This window comes from Python bivittatus, unplaced genomic scaffold, assembly GCF_059951505.1.
Source record: "Python bivittatus isolate LINGU-HERP-01145 unplaced genomic scaffold, Pbiv_v1 ctg000680_np1212, whole genome shotgun sequence".
Taxonomy (NCBI): domain Eukaryota; kingdom Metazoa; phylum Chordata; class Lepidosauria; order Squamata; family Pythonidae; genus Python; species Python bivittatus.
Genome location: NW_028277095.1, coordinates 4,677,801 through 4,698,893, shown reverse-complemented (window position 1 = coordinate 4,698,893; position 21,093 = coordinate 4,677,801). Strand labels below are relative to the sequence as shown.

General features: G+C 41.0%; 1 protein-coding gene across 3 annotated transcripts in view; it reads right to left on the bottom strand.

Annotated features, from left to right (window-relative positions):
* The window catches only part of ZMAT4 (zinc finger matrin-type 4), a 127,889-nt gene that overhangs the window by 42,638 nt on the left and 64,158 nt on the right, over positions 1–21,093 (bottom strand). For 2 of the 3 annotated variants that reach the window (XM_088151963.1, XM_088151965.1), the window contains exons 4-5: positions 13,778–13,934; positions 5,697–5,924 (exon numbers count right to left, since the gene is read on the bottom strand). In XM_088151963.1, the coding sequence (XP_088008089.1) occupies positions 5,697–5,924; positions 13,778–13,934 (385 nt within the window). The remainder of the gene's footprint in view (positions 1–5,696; positions 5,925–13,777; positions 13,935–21,093) is intronic. The other variant, XR_015798128.1, reaches the window with a different exon arrangement.

Genomic DNA, 21,093 nt, shown 5'->3' with positions numbered 1-21,093 from the left:
GACAGAATAAAGAAGGAATTGATAGGCATTGCTCATGTGCTACTAAGGACAAGCTGAGAGCCAGTTTGGTGTAGTGGTTAAAGGCACCAGGCTAGAAACCAGGAGACTGTGAGTTCTAATCCTGCTTTTGGCTCTAGATGGCTTTGGGCCACTAGTCCTTTTCTTTCAGCCCTAGAAAGAAGGCAGTGGCAAACCACGGGTAGTCCTCAACTTACGATCATTAGTTTAACAACCATTCAAAGTTACAACAGTGCTGAAAAAAGGTGACTTATGACTGGTCCTCGCACTTACAACTGTCACAGTGTCTCCTTGGTCACATGATCAAAATTTGGGTGCTTGGCAACAGGCATGCATTTACAATGACTGCAGCATCCTGGGGTCACATGATTGCCATTTACAACCTTCCCAGGGGGCTTCTGGCAAGCAAAGTCAATGGGGGAAGCCAGATTTGCTTAACCACCGTGGCAAAAAAGGTTGTAAAATTGGGTGTGACTCACTTAACAACTGTATCACTTAGTGACAGAAGTTCCAGTCCCAACTGTGGTCGTAAGTCGAGGACTACCTGTACTTCTGAAAATGTTGCTGAGAAAATGTTGTCAGGAGTCAAGATTGACTCGAAGGTACCACAAAAAGAAAAAAAAAATGGCTAGCTGAATTCATAAGAGAACAGAGCTGAGGTCAAGGCAGGGCTAAAGAAGGGCGACCAAGAAATCTAACTCAGTGGAATTTGGGGTGAGCAGGGCAGGGACTCAAAGATCTACACAGAACATCAAATTCCAGGCGCAAATATACAACAGCTAGGCTCTCCTGTGGGTTTTCTGTGATTCAGGATGGTGTGCGAACTAGCCATTGTCTGAAACAGGCCATTCTAGCTGTTTAATGGATATATGAACAGATACATTTGCATGCTAATTCCCATAATTTTAAATCTCCAAGTGGTTTTATGCCATTTAAAATGCAGAATAGAAATGACAAGTTGAAACAAGATAAAATAGAATAAAATGGCCTATTCAACTGAAAAAATGAAAGGAATGAGAGAAAGGGAAAAAGGAAGAACAACAATAAAATCAAAACTGTGGCTCATAAAAATTCAACTGCGCAGTCACAGCTGCCCTCTTGATGTCTTTGACACAACACACCCAGATTAAGGTATTTGCACTGCTGATGTTACTTATTAGATCTTCCGGTTACTGGGAAAAAAGAGATTATGAAGAAATTGGCTTGACAGTTTAGAAAACCTTTGGGAAAGGCGCAGAGGATTTATTTGGGCTAGACTGTAATCGGAAGGATGTTAAATGTATGTTGCTGAACCACCTGGTGACCTTATTGTGCTCAAATAATGCATTTGATTTTCTGAGCGGCGAGAAAGTTCTGTGTGCTTTTTCTTCAATTAAAGATGAACGTGGAAAGAAAAGTTCTTAAAATAAGGTTTTCCACCTTCTTTGTTCATTTTTGAAACCCTTCCAAATAGAAATAACTAAGAGGAAACTGCTCCTTTGGAGAAATACTCAGCATATTCACATTACTCCCCTTTCTTTGCCCTTCCTGTCCTTGGCCTCATTCCCTCACTCACTATTTAATCTTTTGGAATGCAATGTGATTTTGACATCGTGGCATTATGACTTTTGTGACAATATCACAGATCAAAACACCCCAAGGATAGCCCTGGCAGCCAAGTAAACCAAGCAAAAATAGGGATGAACAAATGTGAAGTCAGGGAGAGGAGGAGAGGAAAGAGAAAACAGTACTTAAAAAAAGAAACAAGAGCCGGGATAAAAGGAAAGAAAGGAAATGAAACAGTGTCAAAGCGTCATCAACAAATTGAGGAATGGGAGCGGGAGGAGTGTTTTTTTCAGGGAAGATGAACATTGGAAACAATGAACAGGCAGAGCATCATCAGAAATAATTAATGCAAACATTGGGCAGACAGAAAGGTTGGTTGGATCATCTAACAGACTTTATGTAGATCTCATACTCTCCAGAGCAATGTTTCTCAACCTTGGGAACTTGAAGATGTGTGGACTTCAACTCCCAGGATTCCCCAGCCAGCATGGCTGGCTGGGGAATTCTGGGAGTTGAAGTCCACACATCTTCAAGTTGCCAAGGTTGAGATACACTGTTCTAGACCACAGGTAAGGACTCTTCTACACCAGGAGCTCAACTTTTGTGGCTTGATGGCAACTCTCTTGGTGATGGTGGGTTCCAATCTACAAGTAGGAAACAGACCTCCCAACCCCCATTAGAGATTTCCATAAGAAGAAAGAAGACGTTCAACTGGAAACCCCTAATAGATTTTTTGCATGAAAGAGAAAAAAATGAACTGATGATTTGTGGTTTTGATGATTAGAAAAAAAACTAGACAATAGAAAAAAAAGAGCTTTTCTTTTTGGAACCATAGAGCAGTGTTTCTCAAACTTGGCAACTTTAAGACCTGTGGACTTCAATTCCCAGAACTAAATTTAATTGTGTTATGTTTAGTTCATTTAACTACTATGATATATTTAGGTTTTTTAATGTATTATCACTATTTCACTACATTAACATCACTAGTTGCTATTATTATTTCACTACATTAACCTTTTTAAAAAAAGATAAAATAGACAATCTATGTCCTTCTCAGCACTTTATTTTAATGCTGGGCTGAATCATAAAAAAAGGATTTCCCACCCTTTTTCTTGTACAGGCATCAATATTCTGCATAAAATTCTGGATGGGGAGGAAAAGTAACACACTGGGGAGGAGAAGATGGCTGTGGGGAGTTTGCAGTGATTGAAAGTCTCCTGTGTTGCCCACTTGTGTGAGAGCTTCTCTTTGCCACTGCTGAGCATCCTCCTCATCAGTGTTAGGAATGGCCAGTTGATGCAATCATGTCCTGCCCATCCAGAACTGCCTTGTCACCAGGCTCCCAGTGTACTATTTTACAATCAGGTGATGGTCATAACATCACTCGAGCCTTTTTGATGAGAATACTGGCAATCAGCAGCAGAGAACATTTTTAAAAAGTTCTTAACAAGCTTCTAGGAGTTGCTTTCTTTTCCCCATGTTCAAATTTCTCATGGAAATCAGTCCCTAGGCCACCAGAGATCATTCAGCTCCACTTCTCACTGCCTGAACAGATTCAAAGTCACTCTCGAATAAAAATCTTTTGACACAACACACATTTATTTAATAATCAAATGTACTTTTTCATGATCAGATACTGCCCGGTCTTGTCCATTCTCTCCAAAACAAACTGCTTGGCTACATCACCACTCCCAAATTGTTTCTCGCTTACCAGCTTCAAAATCCAGACATACCAGCTTTGTTAGCTGCATGTAAACGTGCCAAACTATTCCTATTCTCACACACATACATTCCCCAGCAAACCGTATTTTCATTATCAACTCAGTTTCATGGATTTGAAAACATCAACATTTAAATGCCAAACCAAACAAATCTTTTACACAATATTATTGCACATCAACACCGAGCCAAAAAATGAAGTGGCAACACATTTCTTGGACATCATTGCAAATAACAGAAAATGTTTGCCATGGCAGCTTTGTGTAAATCTTGTCTCAGAGAAGTTAGACTAGCCTGTTCTGTTCTAGATTTTTGGATGGATGGATGGATGGATGGATGGATGGATGGATGGATGGATAGATAGATAGATAGATAGATAGATAGATAGATAGATAATTCCTGATAGTTTCTCTGAAACAAGGAGATTGTGTATAAAACTCTAAGGTAAAAAGATTAAAAAGAGAAGATGGGCATGAAGATTACATTCCTTTCCTTACTGATTGACCTATTCATTTGCTGTTTGTTTGTTTATTTAGCAAGCTTATCCCCACCCATCTCTCCCCAATGGGGGACTCTGGGCGGTTTACAACAATTAAAACAATAAATAAATACATAGTTAAAATTTATAAAAAAAGAAAAACACATTTACACAAAATAGAAGGAAGAGAAAAAAAATCCAGGAGGCCGATGGAAGCAATCTGTTTACAGATAGATTGCTCTGAAAATTAAGGTTTTATTGCATTACCATAGCTAAATATGATGCAAATGTAACAAATCAGGAAAGGAACTGACCCAGTTGTTAGGATGATTATTAATTCATTCAAAACATTTAACATGGAGTTTTTATTCATGACTATACTTCCTCAGGTCAGATCTTTGGGCTACCTTGCTCAGTATTAACTTCTCCAAATGTCCTCAACCTCCAGGTGCATGGGATTTCAGCTTCCACAATCCCAAACATCTTGATCAATGTGGGATTATAGGAGCTGAACACCAGCTGGAGAAACCAAAGCTGGAGAAGATTAGTTTACCCCTCTCCTTTTCAAATGAGCTCTTCCCAGGTTCTGCCAGGAATGCCTAGAATTGAAACTGGAATCATTTGAGAGTCCAAGTGAAGGTTCTACCACTGAACTATGGTCCTTCCATCTTAACCACTGGAAGCTCTACTATTCTTGAGTCCAGGGTCACAGGTATTTTTCACAAAAGGCCATTGAAGAATAAGGCCTACCCAGTCCAAACTCAAGTATCTTAGCTTTACTAGAAGCAGTTCATAGAACAGAATTCCACCACAAGGCAGGAGGCTCCAGTATATAAATAAAAATAAATAAATAATATTGCAGGGAGAGATTCTGCAGCTAAATTTGCCATTCTGTGTTAAGATGAGGACAATTCCTTCATCTCTGGGATTTTAATATAATCAGTAGAAGACTTGTGGCATGAGTTGAATCTTAAGGGAAGGACACCATTCCTTAAAGATGAATTTTTTGGCTTGTGATATATCTAGAAACTCAATCTATAGCTTGTAGAATTAAGAAATGATGGTATTTTAAAAAACTGATTTTTTTAAGCCATCATTTAATGTTGCCCCAGGAAAGCTTTCTATTTTCAACTCTGTTTGGTGAAACATAAATGGATAAAACGTTCTGTGTTTGATGGGTTATCAGCTAATAGCCCTTGACTGCAGGAAGTCAAAGGCATTATTTAAAAACAACAAGAAGAAAAGGGAGATGAAAAACAAGTTCTCATTCAAACCCCTTTGAAGGCACTTTCCCCCGTTATCCTGGAGGAAAAGGTGTCATGTCCCAATTTTGCTTAATTAACAAAGATTTAGTTAGTTTGTTTTTGCAAGAGATGGAAAAGGTGATGGTAGGCTGCTTTAAGCATTAATTCACATATCTCCCTTTTTATCACTAAAATAATTGCTGGAATGTCACACTCTACCATAAAAATTTAACTGAAAGGTTTTTCTCCCTTGAGAGAAAAAAAGAGCAATCAAAAGCAATATTGTTTCCATTAAGGTGAAAGAACAGCGTGGAAATGAAAATGCCAATGAAATGTTTGGCTGAACCCTACTCTGAACAGACCTATTTCAGAAATTTTGAGTTTAGGCCAAATAAGCCCAATGGTAGTGGGTCATCCTCAACAAAGAAACATCAGGGATTATTACGAGAAAGACACATTTACAGTCTTACATCAAACCCCCATAATTCAATGATGATACCCCTATATTTTGATCAGGTAACTCAACGGGCATGGTGATACCCTACTATTAATACAAGGCGTCATCCCAGTGACTTCTCAGGTTGGCCAATCTGTGCACGGTTTTGATTTTTTTGATGGGTACCCAGCCAGAGAACACAATCACTATACAAAGACTTTCAACGCGATCATTTTAGAAGACTAAAATCTCTTACCTCTTACCTCGCCTAGGTCCAAGGTCTTTCCTAGCTGCTCTAGTAGATCAGCCCTGGCTGCATTCTTTTTGTGCTTTTTTCCATCGTAGTGTTGCTGTGCCATCATGGGGTTGTTAAACCAAGCTGCACAGAGCTGGCAATACCTGTCAGAATCTCTTCTCTGATGGGGAGGTGACACTGCTGGAGAGCTGTCCACATGTGGCTGCTTGAGAGAACTCAGGTTGGTTTCTGCAAAAGAAAGCAAGCAGGAGTGAAGTCACCAGGTTCCTGACCCACCATGGAGAAACCATGCTTCCAATAAACAGCTAACCGTGGTACAAAATGTGTAGCTTTCTTTCCATAGTGGTTAGAAGAGATGTTTAATATGAGAGAATGTAATTAGTTCAATCAAGAAAATCTTGTGATTATAGGTAATTATAGATTTTTGTGGGACGCATATTGGAGGGCTGGCCATCTACAGCATCCTAGAGATTGGATTCTCAGGGACATTTCAAGATGTAAACAGCCAAGCCTGCCTTAACGCATGCATGTTCCATCATAAGGCTTATAAAATCACTTCTAGGACCTTAACATGAGTAGTTTAGACTTGACCTGGGCCCAGAAGTGCGGTGGGCAGAGGATCCTGCTTTCATGTTTATCAGACAAGAGTGGAAGGTCAGCTTCCAGCTACTTATGCAAGTTCTAAAAACCGCAGAAGTTTCATGCTGCTTTTTGATCCCAAGGACCAAAATTGCATCTACCCATTACCTAACTCAACTGGTTTGGAATCAGATAGCACCTAAATTGAATTAAATAAATAAACAAATACATAATAAACTCTCAGCCTGAGCACAGAGCCCCAGGTAAATAAAGAAGAGCGGACGATGAACTAGACTAGAGCAGTCCAACATCCCACATAACCCTACCACCCATTTCCCCCATTTGCTAAAAAGATCTCCTTGGGAAGTCTAGAGGTCATCCATTAGCTTGGTGGCGTCCTTCTGCTTGTGTTTCTCAGCAATTAACAGTCTGGGCTCTCTTCCTGGAACTATTGTAACTAATTGCCATGGATCTTCTCCAACTGACCAATCCCCCATAAAAGCGCTCCAAATGAGCAGCTTCTGGTGTCATACTTCTTGTACCCTATGACTCAGTGGAGTTGAATAATTAAGACCACCTTGAAGCTGCCTCTAGATGGCATCTCATCACATTTCAGACAAAATACCTTGTTACTGATGTGTTAGAAGCCGGAGGAGTCTGGTAGCACCTTTTCCAACTAACGAACTTTATTAAAGGGCATAAGCTTTTGCGAGCTGCACGAGATGCATAGAGTGGATAGACTGATGTAGGATTTAAATTGGGTGAGGAGGGTGAGAGGAAAAGGGAGAGGGAAAGGGAGGGGAAGAAAGGTTGGTTATGCAGATGCAGCTTTACATGCGAGCCAGATTACCTTATTAATTAATTGCAATCTATTAAAAACCCATTGTGTTTCTTGAGACCTTCTGAGATTGCCTGAAACCTTTTGATATATGTGAGTTCAACAATTTCTCACTCAATGGTGTTTTTAAAGTCCCGCTTTTCCAAAACAGTCACGTTGAGGTCTGCTATTATAAGAGAACAAGGAAGATGACCTTGACAGGAATATATAAGAACCATTGCCTAGACAAAAGGGGCTAAAGAATTGTTGAAGTCCAGAAGGAGATAATGTTTAGAAGCGGTTCAGGCAGATGCCTCCCAAGTTCATGGAGGAGGAGGAGGCCCAGCACGATCAGACTTGCAAGATTCTGCTATGATAGCCCATCTCAATAGGAGTCGTTTTAGCCTTCCTGTGGAGTTGGCTTCCTGATCTGGTCTAACTAGTGGGGCTGACAACTACGGAGTGTCCTGGGAGGATAAAATTCTCCGATATTACTTTGTCCTAGTTTTGAGTCCTGATGTCAAGCTTGCGTCCATTAATTTTTTCGAGCAAAGTTTGTCCCATTTGTCCTATGTAGAATTCAGAGGGGCATTGCTGGCAGATGATGGTATATATCACACTGGAGAAAGAGCACGTGAAGGCCCCTCTAATACTTCTATGCATTTGTTGGGGCCTATGATGGTGCTGTTGGTGAAAATGGGGGGGGGGCATCTGGGTTTGTTATAGGTTTGGTTCCCATGTTGGCATCATCATCATAGCTTATCTATATCTGGAAAATATTTCATGATTGTTAACTATGCATAAGTATGTCATGCACATACTGATATTCACGGAGATGTTTTTTTTCATTAGACTACATCTCCATGTGAGACATGTCAATTTGGACAATGGGAAATAGTGTGGCATGGATTTATATTTTAAAAAGACACTTAAAAGTCCCCATCTGTTCTCATATGCAATCTTTCCTAACATGTGGATCGTATACAGACAACTTCCCCAAATTATTAACATACTTTTCTCAATAAACCTTAACATTTATTTCTGTGGTGTGGTTCTTTTTCATGTGAAGTTCTGTAGGGAGGCTTTTTAAATGAAAATGTCACTAATTTTTTAAAAATATATTCATACTGACACATCTTTTGGCATACAACTTTCAGAATCATTCCTTTACAGGTACCGTTCTTGAATGTTTGGAGCTGACGTCTGGCCAAAAAAAGACACATCCAGTGTAAGGAGGAGGAGGAGATACAGAACAATCAGACTTGCAAGATTCTCTTAGTATAATCAATCTCAATATGAGTAGTTTCAGGCTACCTGTGGAGTTGAATTTCTGGCCTGCTCTACTCAGTGGGGCTGACATCGGTCGACTTTGTTCAATGTTGTCATTTGGATAATGGAGTCTGTTTTGGCAGCTCTATTTCCATAGAAACCTGTGACAGATTCCTTTTAAACTCTTACAATCTAGGTTAGGGGTGGGCAGAGTCACAACTGGTTGACATTTTCCTACCATCTTCTGCTGGAAAATCCACCAACATAGGCTAAGCATGGGCTTAACATAATTTATAACACAGAAAAATCCCAACCCCCAAAGAAACAAAAGAACAAAATACAACCCCCTAACTTGCTCCATCCGTTCATTTTCCTCCTCCCCTTGCAAGCTATATCCCCCCACCAACTCACCTCCTATCCCCTGCTATCAAAAGGCTGACCCCCTTTTAATCTAGTTCATCGTCTTGTTTCCAACCCTGCCCAACCAGATGCCCCAGGAAAACCCCAGACAAGCATGAAAGCACTACTGTTAGTGCTGCAAAAAACACGAACAGCTACTTCTGTGCTGTCCCTAGGTTCCACAAAACTTTCAGGGCTGATGTCAGGAAGAAACCTACTCGAATCTAATTAACTTTTAAAGCCACATTCTATTTGTTCCTACTTATTAAACTGAGGAGTCCAAAGTCACTTCTTGATGAGGTCAGACTTTGGATCTCTTTAGTCCTAATCCAGGACTTTCACAACTATATCACTCTGGCTCTCTGTTTCATACATCCACACCTGAATCAAAGCCCTTGTGAAGAAATATTTATTTATCAACAAAGAACTCTAGTTTTCTTCCAAATGAATCATCTTTGAAAGGGGAGGATCGCCTTAGGTATACTGAGAGTATAACAGAGGAGGGCTTTGCAGAATTTGCATCAGCTGTTTTTTCATTCCTTCCCACCTTGCCCTGTACCCCATCCCTTCCAGATATGCAGAGTCCTTGGAGTTCTCCAAGCTTGGTTGTTTTCTTGCAGACATTTTGTTACCCAGCTAGGTAACGAAACACCTGCAAGAGAACAACCAAGCTCAGAGAACTCCAAGGACTCCACAGTCCAATCCTGAGCTACAGAGATTCTCTTCTATTGATACCTTTTAGATATTCTGGAAAATGACAGTGGTCATTGCAGCTACTCCTCAAGATATACAAAGGGAAAAAAACACACAGGAATAAGGAAGGAAGGAAGGAAGGAAGGAAGGAAGGAAGGAAGGAAGGAAGGAAGGAAGGAAGGAAGGAAGGGAAGATGGAAAGAGGAGAGGAGAAGAGAGGTATAGATATAAAATAAAGAGGAAGGAAGGAAGGAAGGAAGGAAGGAAGGAAGGAAGTAAGGAAGGAAGGAAGGAAGGGAAGATGGAAAGAGGAGAGGAGAAGAGAGGTATAGATATAAAATAAAGAGGAAGGAAGGAAGGAAGGAAGGAAGGAAGGAAGGAAGGAAGGAAGGAAGGAAGGAAGGAAGGGACAGAGGGAGGGAGGGAGGGAGAGAGAGAGAAAGAAAGAAAGAGAGAGAGAGAGAGAGAGAAAGAAAGAAAGAAAGAAAGAGAGAGAGAGAGAGAGAGAGAGAGAGAGAGAGAGAGAAAATAGATAATAATATATTAATAATCCCAGTTCCCTCTTTTCTAATGTCATCAATTATTTTTAGTAGCTTTGTGCAGTTGGGTACCTTGTAAAAGAAAAAAAAAAAAGATATAAATCTGAAAATTGCAGGAAGAGGTTGTCAGACAGCTTTCTGGACATGTTGTAGTGCAGCACTTTGAGCTATAAAGCAAGAGATTTCCTCCTTCAGGCTAAGTCTCTCTTTGTTTATCAGCTTCTCAGCCCCTGGAGAGAAACAGACTACAGCATCATTTGCTTAGCTGGTAGCAAGCCTGGAATTTATGTCAGCTGGATGCTGACATAAGAGTAATGACTGAAGTTCACCTACTCAACACTGGCTTTTCTCTGCCAGCTGGAAGAGATTTGATGCTTTGAGGATTTACTGGGTTTTTTGAAGTAGAGATCAGAAGTCCAGTGACAGAAGCCAGGTACAAACCAATGGGTCATGGGCAAAGCTAGTTCCCTGCTGATCTCCAGGAAGAAAGATTGCATATCTAAGCACCTGAGTTACCACAAATTAGGAGATCGAAGTCTCCTGCAGTTTTCTTTTCTACAGTTTTCATTCCATTTCATGAAAGAGAATTTGCTTTTTAAAATCTTTCCAAGGAGAAGAGAATGTGGGATGTGGAGTTTTACTTATTGAATCATAAAGTGGCCAAGGATATAAGTTTGGGTATGAGCGCCTTGATTTTCATTGTTCAGACAACTCCCCAGTAGATGGACGTTTATCACTTCTATTCAATCTGGAGGGGAGACAAAGGAGAACACCCATCTCAGATGGCTTCTTCAGACCTGGAATGTCAGTCCTTTGATATAGGCTAGGCCAGGAAACATACTGTACAAGAACTAATGAAACTCTACTTTATTGTTGCAGGGTATAATAACAGAAATGTGACAGTGTTTCTCTCCCCCTCCTCTTATACCCAAGAGAATCAAGATGGGGCAATCTTGAACGTTTTTCCAACCCTTTCCTCTCTTTCAGGGCTCTGCTGGTGTTTATATAATTGCTCTTGAATTCCTTCTTCAAAGTCCTGTCCATCACGGGCTTCCTGTTTCTGCTAAGAGGGAGTCCTAATCTGGAGAAAAGCAGAGAAGTTGTCCACACAATATATCTGAATGACAAATACAGTGGAGAACTTTGAAGAGGTATTTACCCAGCTTGAATTTAAAAAATCTTTGGTGGTTTGGGGGGAACTGACCTTTCTTGTTGTCATCATTTTGAAAGAGTTGCTTAACATCAATGGTGGTGCTTTCTTCTCTGGTCTAAAGTACATTGACCTGCTAGCACCATGTCGAGTTATCACTGGAATCATAAGTCAAGGAATTTGGGCCAGAGGGAGGGGAGAAGCGTTTCATTGAAATTACTCAAAGTTCTACCACTGAATTTTGTTAACTAGTTAATTAGCACCATAAGCATTTTCCCAGCCTGAATAAAACTGCCTTCCAGACAAGTTAAGTTGCTTTTGGTGAAAGAAAAAAAAGGTAAGCATTCCATTTGTTTCCAGCGTAATTCAGCCTATTCTACAACCAAGTAGAATTTTAAGCCCTTCCCACACATCTCCATGTGTTTCCTAGATTCAGTATCACCTACACTTTGAGACCACATGGGAGGCCACATTCCAAAAAGTATTAGATTTCAATTACATGGAATAAAAATTTAATTAAATAAATGGAAGTTAATATGGTTGCTTCTCATTCTCATTCTCATTCTCATTCTCATTCTCATTCTTTTTTTTTTTTTTTTTACTAATTTCCTCATTAGACCACATGGAAAATCTCAGTGTGGGGGAACTTATGGAGAGGGGCTTCAAAGTCTGCTTCCAAGCTAAGCAGATGCCACTTCCAGAGATGAAGCCTTGGATTGCTCCCCAATGACCTAATTTAACCCTGTAATTCTTGATGGGCATCAGCTCTTCAGAATCTCCAGCAGACAAGCTGGTGGGACAGAAGGTAAGATGATATGACCAGTTGCCATCCTTGCTTGCAGTCCTGATGGGGATCCTTTGGGAATGAAGGAAAACCCAGCAATCATGGACAAATCCCAATATCTAAAGACTCATCTACACTTGCCACATTTTCTGTCAGAGTGGATATCCTAGCACCAATTCCCATTAGCCCTGGCCAATTGGCTAGTGGTGAGGGATTTCAGTCTAAAACCACCACACCAAGATGACTATTTTTAGCTTATCTGAAATGAGAGTCCAAATTTGCAACTGTAACAGAAGGGAGGGAGAATGGGCACAGCTTGTTTACAGTATTAGTCCTAGATTGATTGTAATATCAGGTTTTGCCTTAGAAGTATGAAGTGCAAAAATAAAACACAGTGCACTTTACAGTAGCTCTCGCTTATTCTTTTATTCTTCTGTTTGGGGTTTTGAGCACCACAGTGGAAAAAAAATGAAGCTCTTCTGCATGTTAGAACTTTGCATGGATTTTTGCAGTTAACACTCCGATGACTAAATTATCCACTACTGACATTTGACTTCTTAAATGTGAAAATTAACGGTATCTGCGTACTCTACAGCAGAGTAGGAGGAAGCCAAAACATCAGACAAAATTCAAGAGGCCAACCAACCAAAAATGCTCTTTCAGAAGAACATCTCTTCCCCCTTCCCATCTCTGCAAACTTTTGCTTTTGCAAAAAGCAAAATGATATTTTACTCTGTGCTATGCTGGAAGGAGATATAAAGGCATTCGCTGAGCTAAAGGCAATTCCAAAATCGGTTACGCATCGCCAGAGGGAGCAGCGTCAAACTTACAAGCTACATTTCAAGAAAATAGAGTTACTTTTGGAATGACAGAAGCTGATGATTATGTACATCAGCCTTCCTCATTTTCTTGTCCTCAAAATCTGTCAGACTATATTTCTCATTATCCACAAACAACCCAGTAATGCTGGGAGGTGTACATAAGAATTTAAGATAAGTCTTACTTGATGACCAACTAAATGGGTATTCTTAATCAAACCAACCAGATGCATTCAGGAAGATGTATGTATCAACTGGAGAATGATTTTCCCCTTCCACTGTTGCTTCCCCAGATAGCATCTCTGAAATGGGGACTAGCAGACCAGTGGCTACTAGTCCCCATTTCAGAGATGCTATCTGGGATTAGTAGCCACTGATTAACAGATTCTCCATGAATTTGTCCAGTCTCCTTTTAAAACCATCCAAATTGGATGGCCATGAAACCTCTAGCTTGTATTGTGGAAAGAAGTACTTTTAAAATCTATCCTAACTCTCCGCATATTTAGTTTTAGTGGATGACCTGAGTTCTAACACTGAGTGTAGCAGAGAAGACCTTCCTTCTATCCAGAAGTAGCCCATCGACTCCAGATTTCTCAGTTCGGTACCCTCCAGACAGATTAGTTTTCATAAGAACATAGGAAGAGTCCTGAGGCTACCAAGGCCTATCTAAGCCAACATTTTAGGTCACATGGGGTCAACCAGATGCATTGAGGAGTTGTCAGGGAGGAAGATAGGAGTACAATAGTTCTCTTCCAGTAGCTGGTCCTTAAAATCTGCTCTTTGTATTTCTATGATAGCATGGAGCCATCAAAACTGATAACTGTTGGCAGGTTGATCCTCCATGAAGTTGTCCTTTCTCTTTTAAAAATAATCTAGATAGATCATTCCCACGATTTCATCAGAGGGTACCATTCCTTCCCCAATCAGCGTAGTCATTTTTAAAAAGCTGCAGTAGCAAAGAGTAGCGATGTCTTATTAGTTTCTTTTGGGGTTCATACACATACACAATTTCTTACCGTATTGTTGGACTTACCAGTAGCTTTTAAAGTTGGCTGCACTCCTAGCAAGAGTTTTAATCTTTTGGCATGGATTTTCCCTTGGTAGTGTGACTCAGCCACAACTGCTGAAGTAAACGACATGTTACAGAGTGTACAGCACTTGTTCTTATCCACCGAGTCATCATCACTACCCTGGAGAAGACAAGAAGGAAGACCCAGGGAGATTAGCTTATTGCAAAGCAGAAGGCAGAGCAGGCATTGCAGGCAAACTCCAGATAAACCTGACTTTTGATGCCAGATTTTGAGGGGTTCAGAAGTGCCAGGAATCTGAAAAGAGACCTGAGTGGGACGTGTGGATGGCGAGAATTGCCGTTACGTGCATAGACCCTTCCATCACAAAATGGCTCATCTACCTTTTTTCAGATAGCTGACCTCTAAAGACCCAGAAGATGGTAGGCATTCAAAAAACAACAACGAACAAAAACAAAAGCAAAAAACCACATCAACAATGTGGGTTTTAAAAAATCCAATAGGAAAAAGAGAGTCGCTATATATAAAATCACTTTATCACCAAAAATGGTATTGCCTCTATATGGCTCATGAGATCACCCAATCTTATAAGATGATAAAACTCTAAACTGAAATCCCGCCGATGAGGTCGCTGAAATCTTATTTTCCGCTGCTCCATAAAGGAAACGGAGCATGTTCTATTCCAGAGTGGCTTCAAGTGTGAAAAGACACTCTGTTTTGCTATTCAAGACAATTTTCTGAGCTTACGAATGCTTTGATTAATATTTTAATTCTTTGAATTGATTCTTTAATGGGGGTTCTTCAGGATTCTAGTAAAAGACAAAGTAGGCATCCCATCCCATGCCATATGCAACCCCCCCCCCCCGTATATGTAAATGTATTTGCTAATTCAGAGTTAGAGTTAGGGTCATAAGCAGCACTCAACCTCCATTTCAAAAACGCCAAGAGACTCCCCACCAAAATGGTAGGTTTTAGTACCAAGAGGTTTTTTTGGGGGGGGGGGGAAGAGAGAGAATGCAAAATAGGTGCATTAGATTCTCCTGCTCTTAAAACAACTAAAAAAAGAAAACATAAAATCAACATACACAACCAACTGATAAACCATTTACACTCTAACTCTTCAACAGTACCACTGCGTCACTTCTACCCTTTCTTGGAGGCAATACAACCAGTTTATTTTTGTTTCTTGTTTTTAAAAAGTGCCACTTCCATCAGCAAAGAGGTTCCCACCCCTTCTGCTTCCAAAAGGAAGCGTTAAAACACCCCAAAGCATTTCACACTTTATTGTAACCGAGGGGCATTTAAAACAGGAACTTTCTGGGGTTTCCCCCCTATGCCCTCAGGGTTCAATCAATTCCATCTCTGAAAGGCAAGAGATTGAGACTCCACAATGTAATCTGGGCTGAAAATAATGGTGTCATTCTATTGTAGTGCCAGAAGTGAGACCAAAAGCCTTTCAGAATTCTCCACCCAATTTACGGGAGAAGAAACTGCTTAGTTCTCCAACAGTTTCTCAAAGGCAAGGCAAGATAGTGCCCAGAGTATCTCCAGATGAAGCTCCAAGGGATCAGTTCTTGAGATCTAGCCTTAGCACTGAAGCATGGGAAGCCAGGGAGATGACAAAGAAAGGCAGTTTGCTCACATCCACCCCAGGTCACCTTCATCACTAAAGAAGCTTAAGAACATCACACTCCATCCGTGCAAATGTCACCAAGCTTCTCTGCTTTTAAGAAACTTCAAAAAGCAAATTGCCTTTCATCAAATGGAACGAGAGGAATACACAAGGAGAAAATGATATGCAAGAGAATTTCTGTCTGGCACTAAATGGAGTATGGAAGGGGAAATGCAGGCCGGAGGGAAGATTCCCAATACTTTGGGCTTGATAACTATCATTTCTGGAATAATTCTGCCATTTGTCTTCTCTCCCAAAGGTACAAGTTCAGTTGCATCAGTAACAGTCATGGATTTCTACCCATCCTAAGCAGGGTTCATAAAAATGAGCTTTTCTAGAAACATTTAAGAATTGAAGAGAGGACATTTTAAAGGCATTTGTCATTCTCATATAGCTGTATCTGTGGCAAAATGTGTGCACGGTTGCTGCACTATGGTAGACTGGAAATGAAGTTCTGGAGGACAAACGGATCCCCAAATCCTGATCTGCATGTCATGAATATTTACCAAACCCTGTCAGAAAGATTTGTGACACTATGAGTCTTATTTTAAAATATAAATACAGAGAATGAGAGATTCTGAAGCACAAAGGAGAGTGACAAGTCCACCAACGAGCCAGTTTGTTGAGCTAAATAAAGACTGAACTACAAATTGAACCATCTAGGATTGAAATCTCACCTCTGACATAAACTCACTAGATAAAATATGGGCCCACTACTTTCTTATCTTCTGTGATATGGGTACAATAAAAGCCTTTTTTCCCATAGCCTCCCTCTATGCTGCTATGCAGATGACCTCTACCAGAGGTCTCTTCTTCATACTGGCTGGGGAGTTCCGGGAGTTGAAGTCCACACATCTTAAAGTTGCTAAGGTTTGAGAAACAGTGGTTTAGACTGATACAGGATCTGATGAAATTAGCTGCAGCTGCTCACAAAAGCTTTTTAATATTAACATATTTAATAATATTAAAAAGCCTTTTAATAACAGTTGCTGGTCAGAAAAGGTGCTCCAGACTCCTTGCCATGTTTAGCTTGGTGACCAAATGAACCCATTTTCTGGATCTGCACAATACTTTGAATCCTAAATGAACCAAATGGGCCAGGTTTCCACAAATTGCTAAGCTACAAAGCAAACAAACTAAAACCACCCAATAACCAAGGTTAAAACTAACCAAGGTTAGCATGTTGAGCAAATATAGCCACTCAGTCTTTATATGACCTGGTTAAGCGCATTGGCTCAACCCAACCAATACACTACTCTGACCTGAAAACAAGGCAAAACTCACCTTTTTATTCAGCTAATCTTAAAAAGAAGAAGAACGAAAAAAGTTTGCTTCCCAAACAGTTAATAAAATACAGTATTAAGTAATAGTTATAAAATACATTATAGAGAGTTAAATTACACTGGGGGAGATCGATTTGCATTTCCTGCTGCTCAAAAAAAGTACTTTATGTGTTTACGGTGACAAACTGCATTCTGGGTAGAGCATGGCTACATTTGCAACCCTTCCCATCGTGAAGAATTCCCCAAAGGCAGCAAATTAATAGCAGTGGGAAAAAAACCTTCCTGTTTGTCCTAAAAGAATTTTTCTTCTTCACCTTCGTATCCGTCATGTGAGGAATGCCACTGTTGCTGATTACACCTCCCATGCCCTGATCTAGGTGGGAGGGGGGCACAGTCAGGTCTAATTCAGTATCTGATGTTGCTTCTAGTAGCACAGAGTAACATGTAGTCAGCCCCTTAGTGCTCCTTTCATTGCTTCTTCTGGCATCTCTGCTTTGAGTTCTGCACCTTGGGGTGGGGTGGGGTGGAGGTGGGAGGCTGCCAATGATGCGCTTGCTAATACTTCAAGCTTTGAATAATTTTATTCAGCAAAATCAGGGAAAAAGAAGACATCTGGGTGAGAAAATAGAACTGCCACTGAAGAAGGGGGAGAAACAGTCCCAATGGGAGATAACCAAACCTAAAAAAAAAAAAAGGATGATAAGAATCAGGGGTTGCTTCAGGCAGTCCATTTTAGGAGGCAAAATGGGAGTCAGATCCAACTGTATATTCTCCATGACGTTCTTTTGCCCCGTGGAAAAGAAGAGAGACAGAGCCAGGCAGGGGTATTTCTGCACAGCTCATGGTGGCGGTGTTGATTTTTACAGGGGCAAAGCCACGTCAGTCCAGATTCTAGCCTAACCAAGTCAGCTGCTCCAGAGGGAAATTAACTCATCCTGGCTGTTCACAGTTATGGATAATGCAATCAGTGTGTAATGGGCCATTTTTAAAGTCCTCTCAGCCATCACAAGGGAGGACAGGAGCTTGTCACAGATGCAGAGTCTGTTTTTTCAATGGATAATTTCAAAAAGATCATTTTCTCTCTATTTTGGAAGTAATCAAAGAGAGAGGGGAATTAGTTAAGGTGTTTAGGGATAAATCAATCCTCTTTGGGTTCATTTTTGGGGTTAGTTTCCTGGGTTATAAAGATGAACTTGAGGCAGGGTTGACCCAACTGTCCTGGCACCGTTACAGGAATGAGTTGCCACCACCTCCCTCCTTCTTCCAAAATGTTTTTTCAGCTTCCCAATCTCCATCCACAGCCCTGGAATTCCTGAAAGGTCTGTGATTAGGTTAGCTAGGTGGTACAGCCTGCTAAACCTAAGCCTATGGCAAAAGTTATTGTTTGTATGCGCTTCCGGCCTCAACATGTCGAGAAACTCTGCCACTAAGCTTTAGCAATGGTGGTCAACGTGAGTTCTGATAGCTTCCATCCCTCCCCCCCCCCGCAAAGAAGGGATCAAAGCTTTAGGAGTGCCCTTATATATTATGAAGCCATTTCTTGAAAATAAGAGGATTAGAACTGTTAAAAAATTGCGTTTCACTTGATCAGACATTCCTCTGGATTGGACCATAAAAATATTCTGAATTCAATGGAGTATGTGCCATTTACTATATCTATTTGGATACACAATCTGGTTCTCATACACATGTGTGTGTGTGTGTGTGTGTGTGTGTGCCTTCGAGTCAGTTTCTTGGCAAGTGGTTTGCCCTGGCCTCCTTCCCAGGGCTGAGAGAGGAGGACTGGCCCAAGGTCACCCAGCTGGCTTTGTGCCTAAGGCGGGACTAGAATTCCTGGTCTCCTGGTTTCTAGCCTGGTGCCTTCACCACTACCCCAAACTGGCTCTCTCGCACACACGCTCACCCCAAAATAACCCTAACCTATTTCCACTGCAAAGACTCAGAAAAAAAATCATGCACTGAGAACTGCAGCTTACGGCCCAATGACTAAGGGTCAGTCTGATGCTCTTTGGCTTGCTATCTTATTTTTGGCTTGTGACCTGCCCTCACCTGACATTTTGACCAAGATTAGTAGCAGGTATTTCTGCATTAATTGCAGAAAATGCCTGCACAAAGAATCCAGCAGTTCCATATAGCTATTTTTATCAGAGAACTTGCCACTGGTCTAATGAGTTTGCCTGGCAGAATTATTTCTTGCCATCAATTTACTAGGAAGATTTATAAACAAAGGTTGCTAAAAGCCCCCTCTATGGTACAATCCTTTCTAAAACTACTTTTTTCCCCATGACCATTTAAGAATAAGCAATCACATCACATTAATCATCAACCAAAAAAAAAAAAAAAAAGAAGTTCTTCCTTGGAAGTTTTCTAACATTGCACAGCTATGGAGGAAAAGATTGGCTACTACACCTTATCAAACATAATTATATACCACTGATTCCAATCCAACCCTAAGCAGTTTTACTTAGGAGGAAGTGAGAATATTTAGGTAGTCCTCAACTTACGACCATTTGTTTAACAACCATTCGAAGTTACAATGGCGCTGAAAAAACTGACTAATGACCAGTCCTCGCACTTACAACCTTCACAGAGCGTGTGATCACATGATCAAAATTCAGGCGCTTGGCAACCAGCATGTATTTACAACAGTTGCAGCCTCCTGGGGTCATGTGACCACCATTTGCAACCTTCCCAGGGGGCTTCCAACAAGCAAAGTCAGTGCGGGAAGCTGGATTCACCTAATGACCGTGGCAAAAAAGATCGTAAAATCTGGCGTGACTCACGACAGCATCCATGGAAGTTCTGGTCCCAGCTGTGGTCATAGGTTGAGGACTACCTGTAATCTTTGACAATTACACTCTCCCCAACCCCAACTTCCAGGAATTACTCCAACAACATTGCTGCCAAAGATTGAAATGAATCCTTTTGCTTTCACTTCACATTGGAGTTTTACTGAGTTGGAAGTGGAAAGAGGTGGGTCGGGGGCAAAAGGATGCCTTGCTCACTTTAAACTCCAGTGCTCCACTACACAGCCCCCAGCGAATTACGCCTGCAAGAAGGTGACCCTCAGCTGAAAAGTTCCTGCTGCAGACGCAATCAATGTCGGTCAATATAGAAAACAAAGCTGGATAGACCAGCACAGGAAGCAGCTTTGGGTTTCTGTGCCAATGCAAAGAAGCATTATGGAAATGCACACATGCTTGTTTTCTTGTATCACATCTCCTGCACGAAGGGTGTCTAATCACTCCTCGTAAGATAAATAGCAGCATTTCATGGACTGATGCCCCAGGAAAGGCTCCTTATTGCATACAACTCCTAATCTGCCTGACCCAAATTTACAGCAGCAACAGTAAGTCAGTTACAAAGGGACCCTTCAAGGGCTCTCGGTGTCCTGGAGCCATCCCTGACAGCATAATGCAATGGTGCTCCTGGTGCTGTCCCAGCACCACAACCTCTGTTGGTTTGCCCTGTGAGTGGATTGAGGGGCATCTCAGACAACACATTGTAATTCCACCTAAATTGGAGCTGTCTCAGCAACTTGGGTCCTTGGCAAGTGTGGGATCTGCAGATGCAGCAGCTTTGCTCTTCCATCTTGGATGTTCAGGAGAACATCTCTACTCCAGAGTGAGCAACTTGTGGCGCAGAACTGCATGATGCCCCTGGGTCCCCCTCAATAATAACTGCTGGAAACTGGTTCTACCTCCTATTTTGAGGAGGAAACAGCTGAAAACTGTAGTGTAACCTTTAGAATAGGCAGGTCACAGTTTTAAAGCTTAAGAAACGTCTTGAGTTCATCTACCAGTGTAACACCCACTTTGCAATTCTCAAACACCTTCAAAGTTAACAGCAGCCCTGTGCTACCATTCCTACCCATATCCCAATTCAGTATCTGGCCAAGTTTTTGTTTCCAGGAGTTTTACACCTATAGCATCTTCCTCTCATCTGAGCTGGAAGCATCAACATGGAGTTCTTTCAGCATAAAATGTATTTATCATCAGCCTTCAATAGAGGAGAAAACAAGGAAATGTCTTCAGCTATAGAAGCTATAAATGCTTATTAGCAGAAAAAGGTTTCTTTTTAATGCCCTGTTTTTATTCCCTATTTCTCTCTCTCTCTCCTCTTATATATTTTTTCTTCTCATCTCAGGCCCTAGGGAATGATCTCAAAGTAATTTCAAAATGGAAGTGCAATATGAAATTGCTGTGAATTCACAGATCAACATCGAGTGATGCTCAAACTAGTCACCCACAAAGATCTTGTTTGAAAACTTGACACTTGAAAGTGTTTGTGGCTAGGGACTTTTTCTCGCTCATCCAGGCTCAGTTGGGAGGTGTTTGTCCTGAGCTTCACTGACATTATTTCCCTT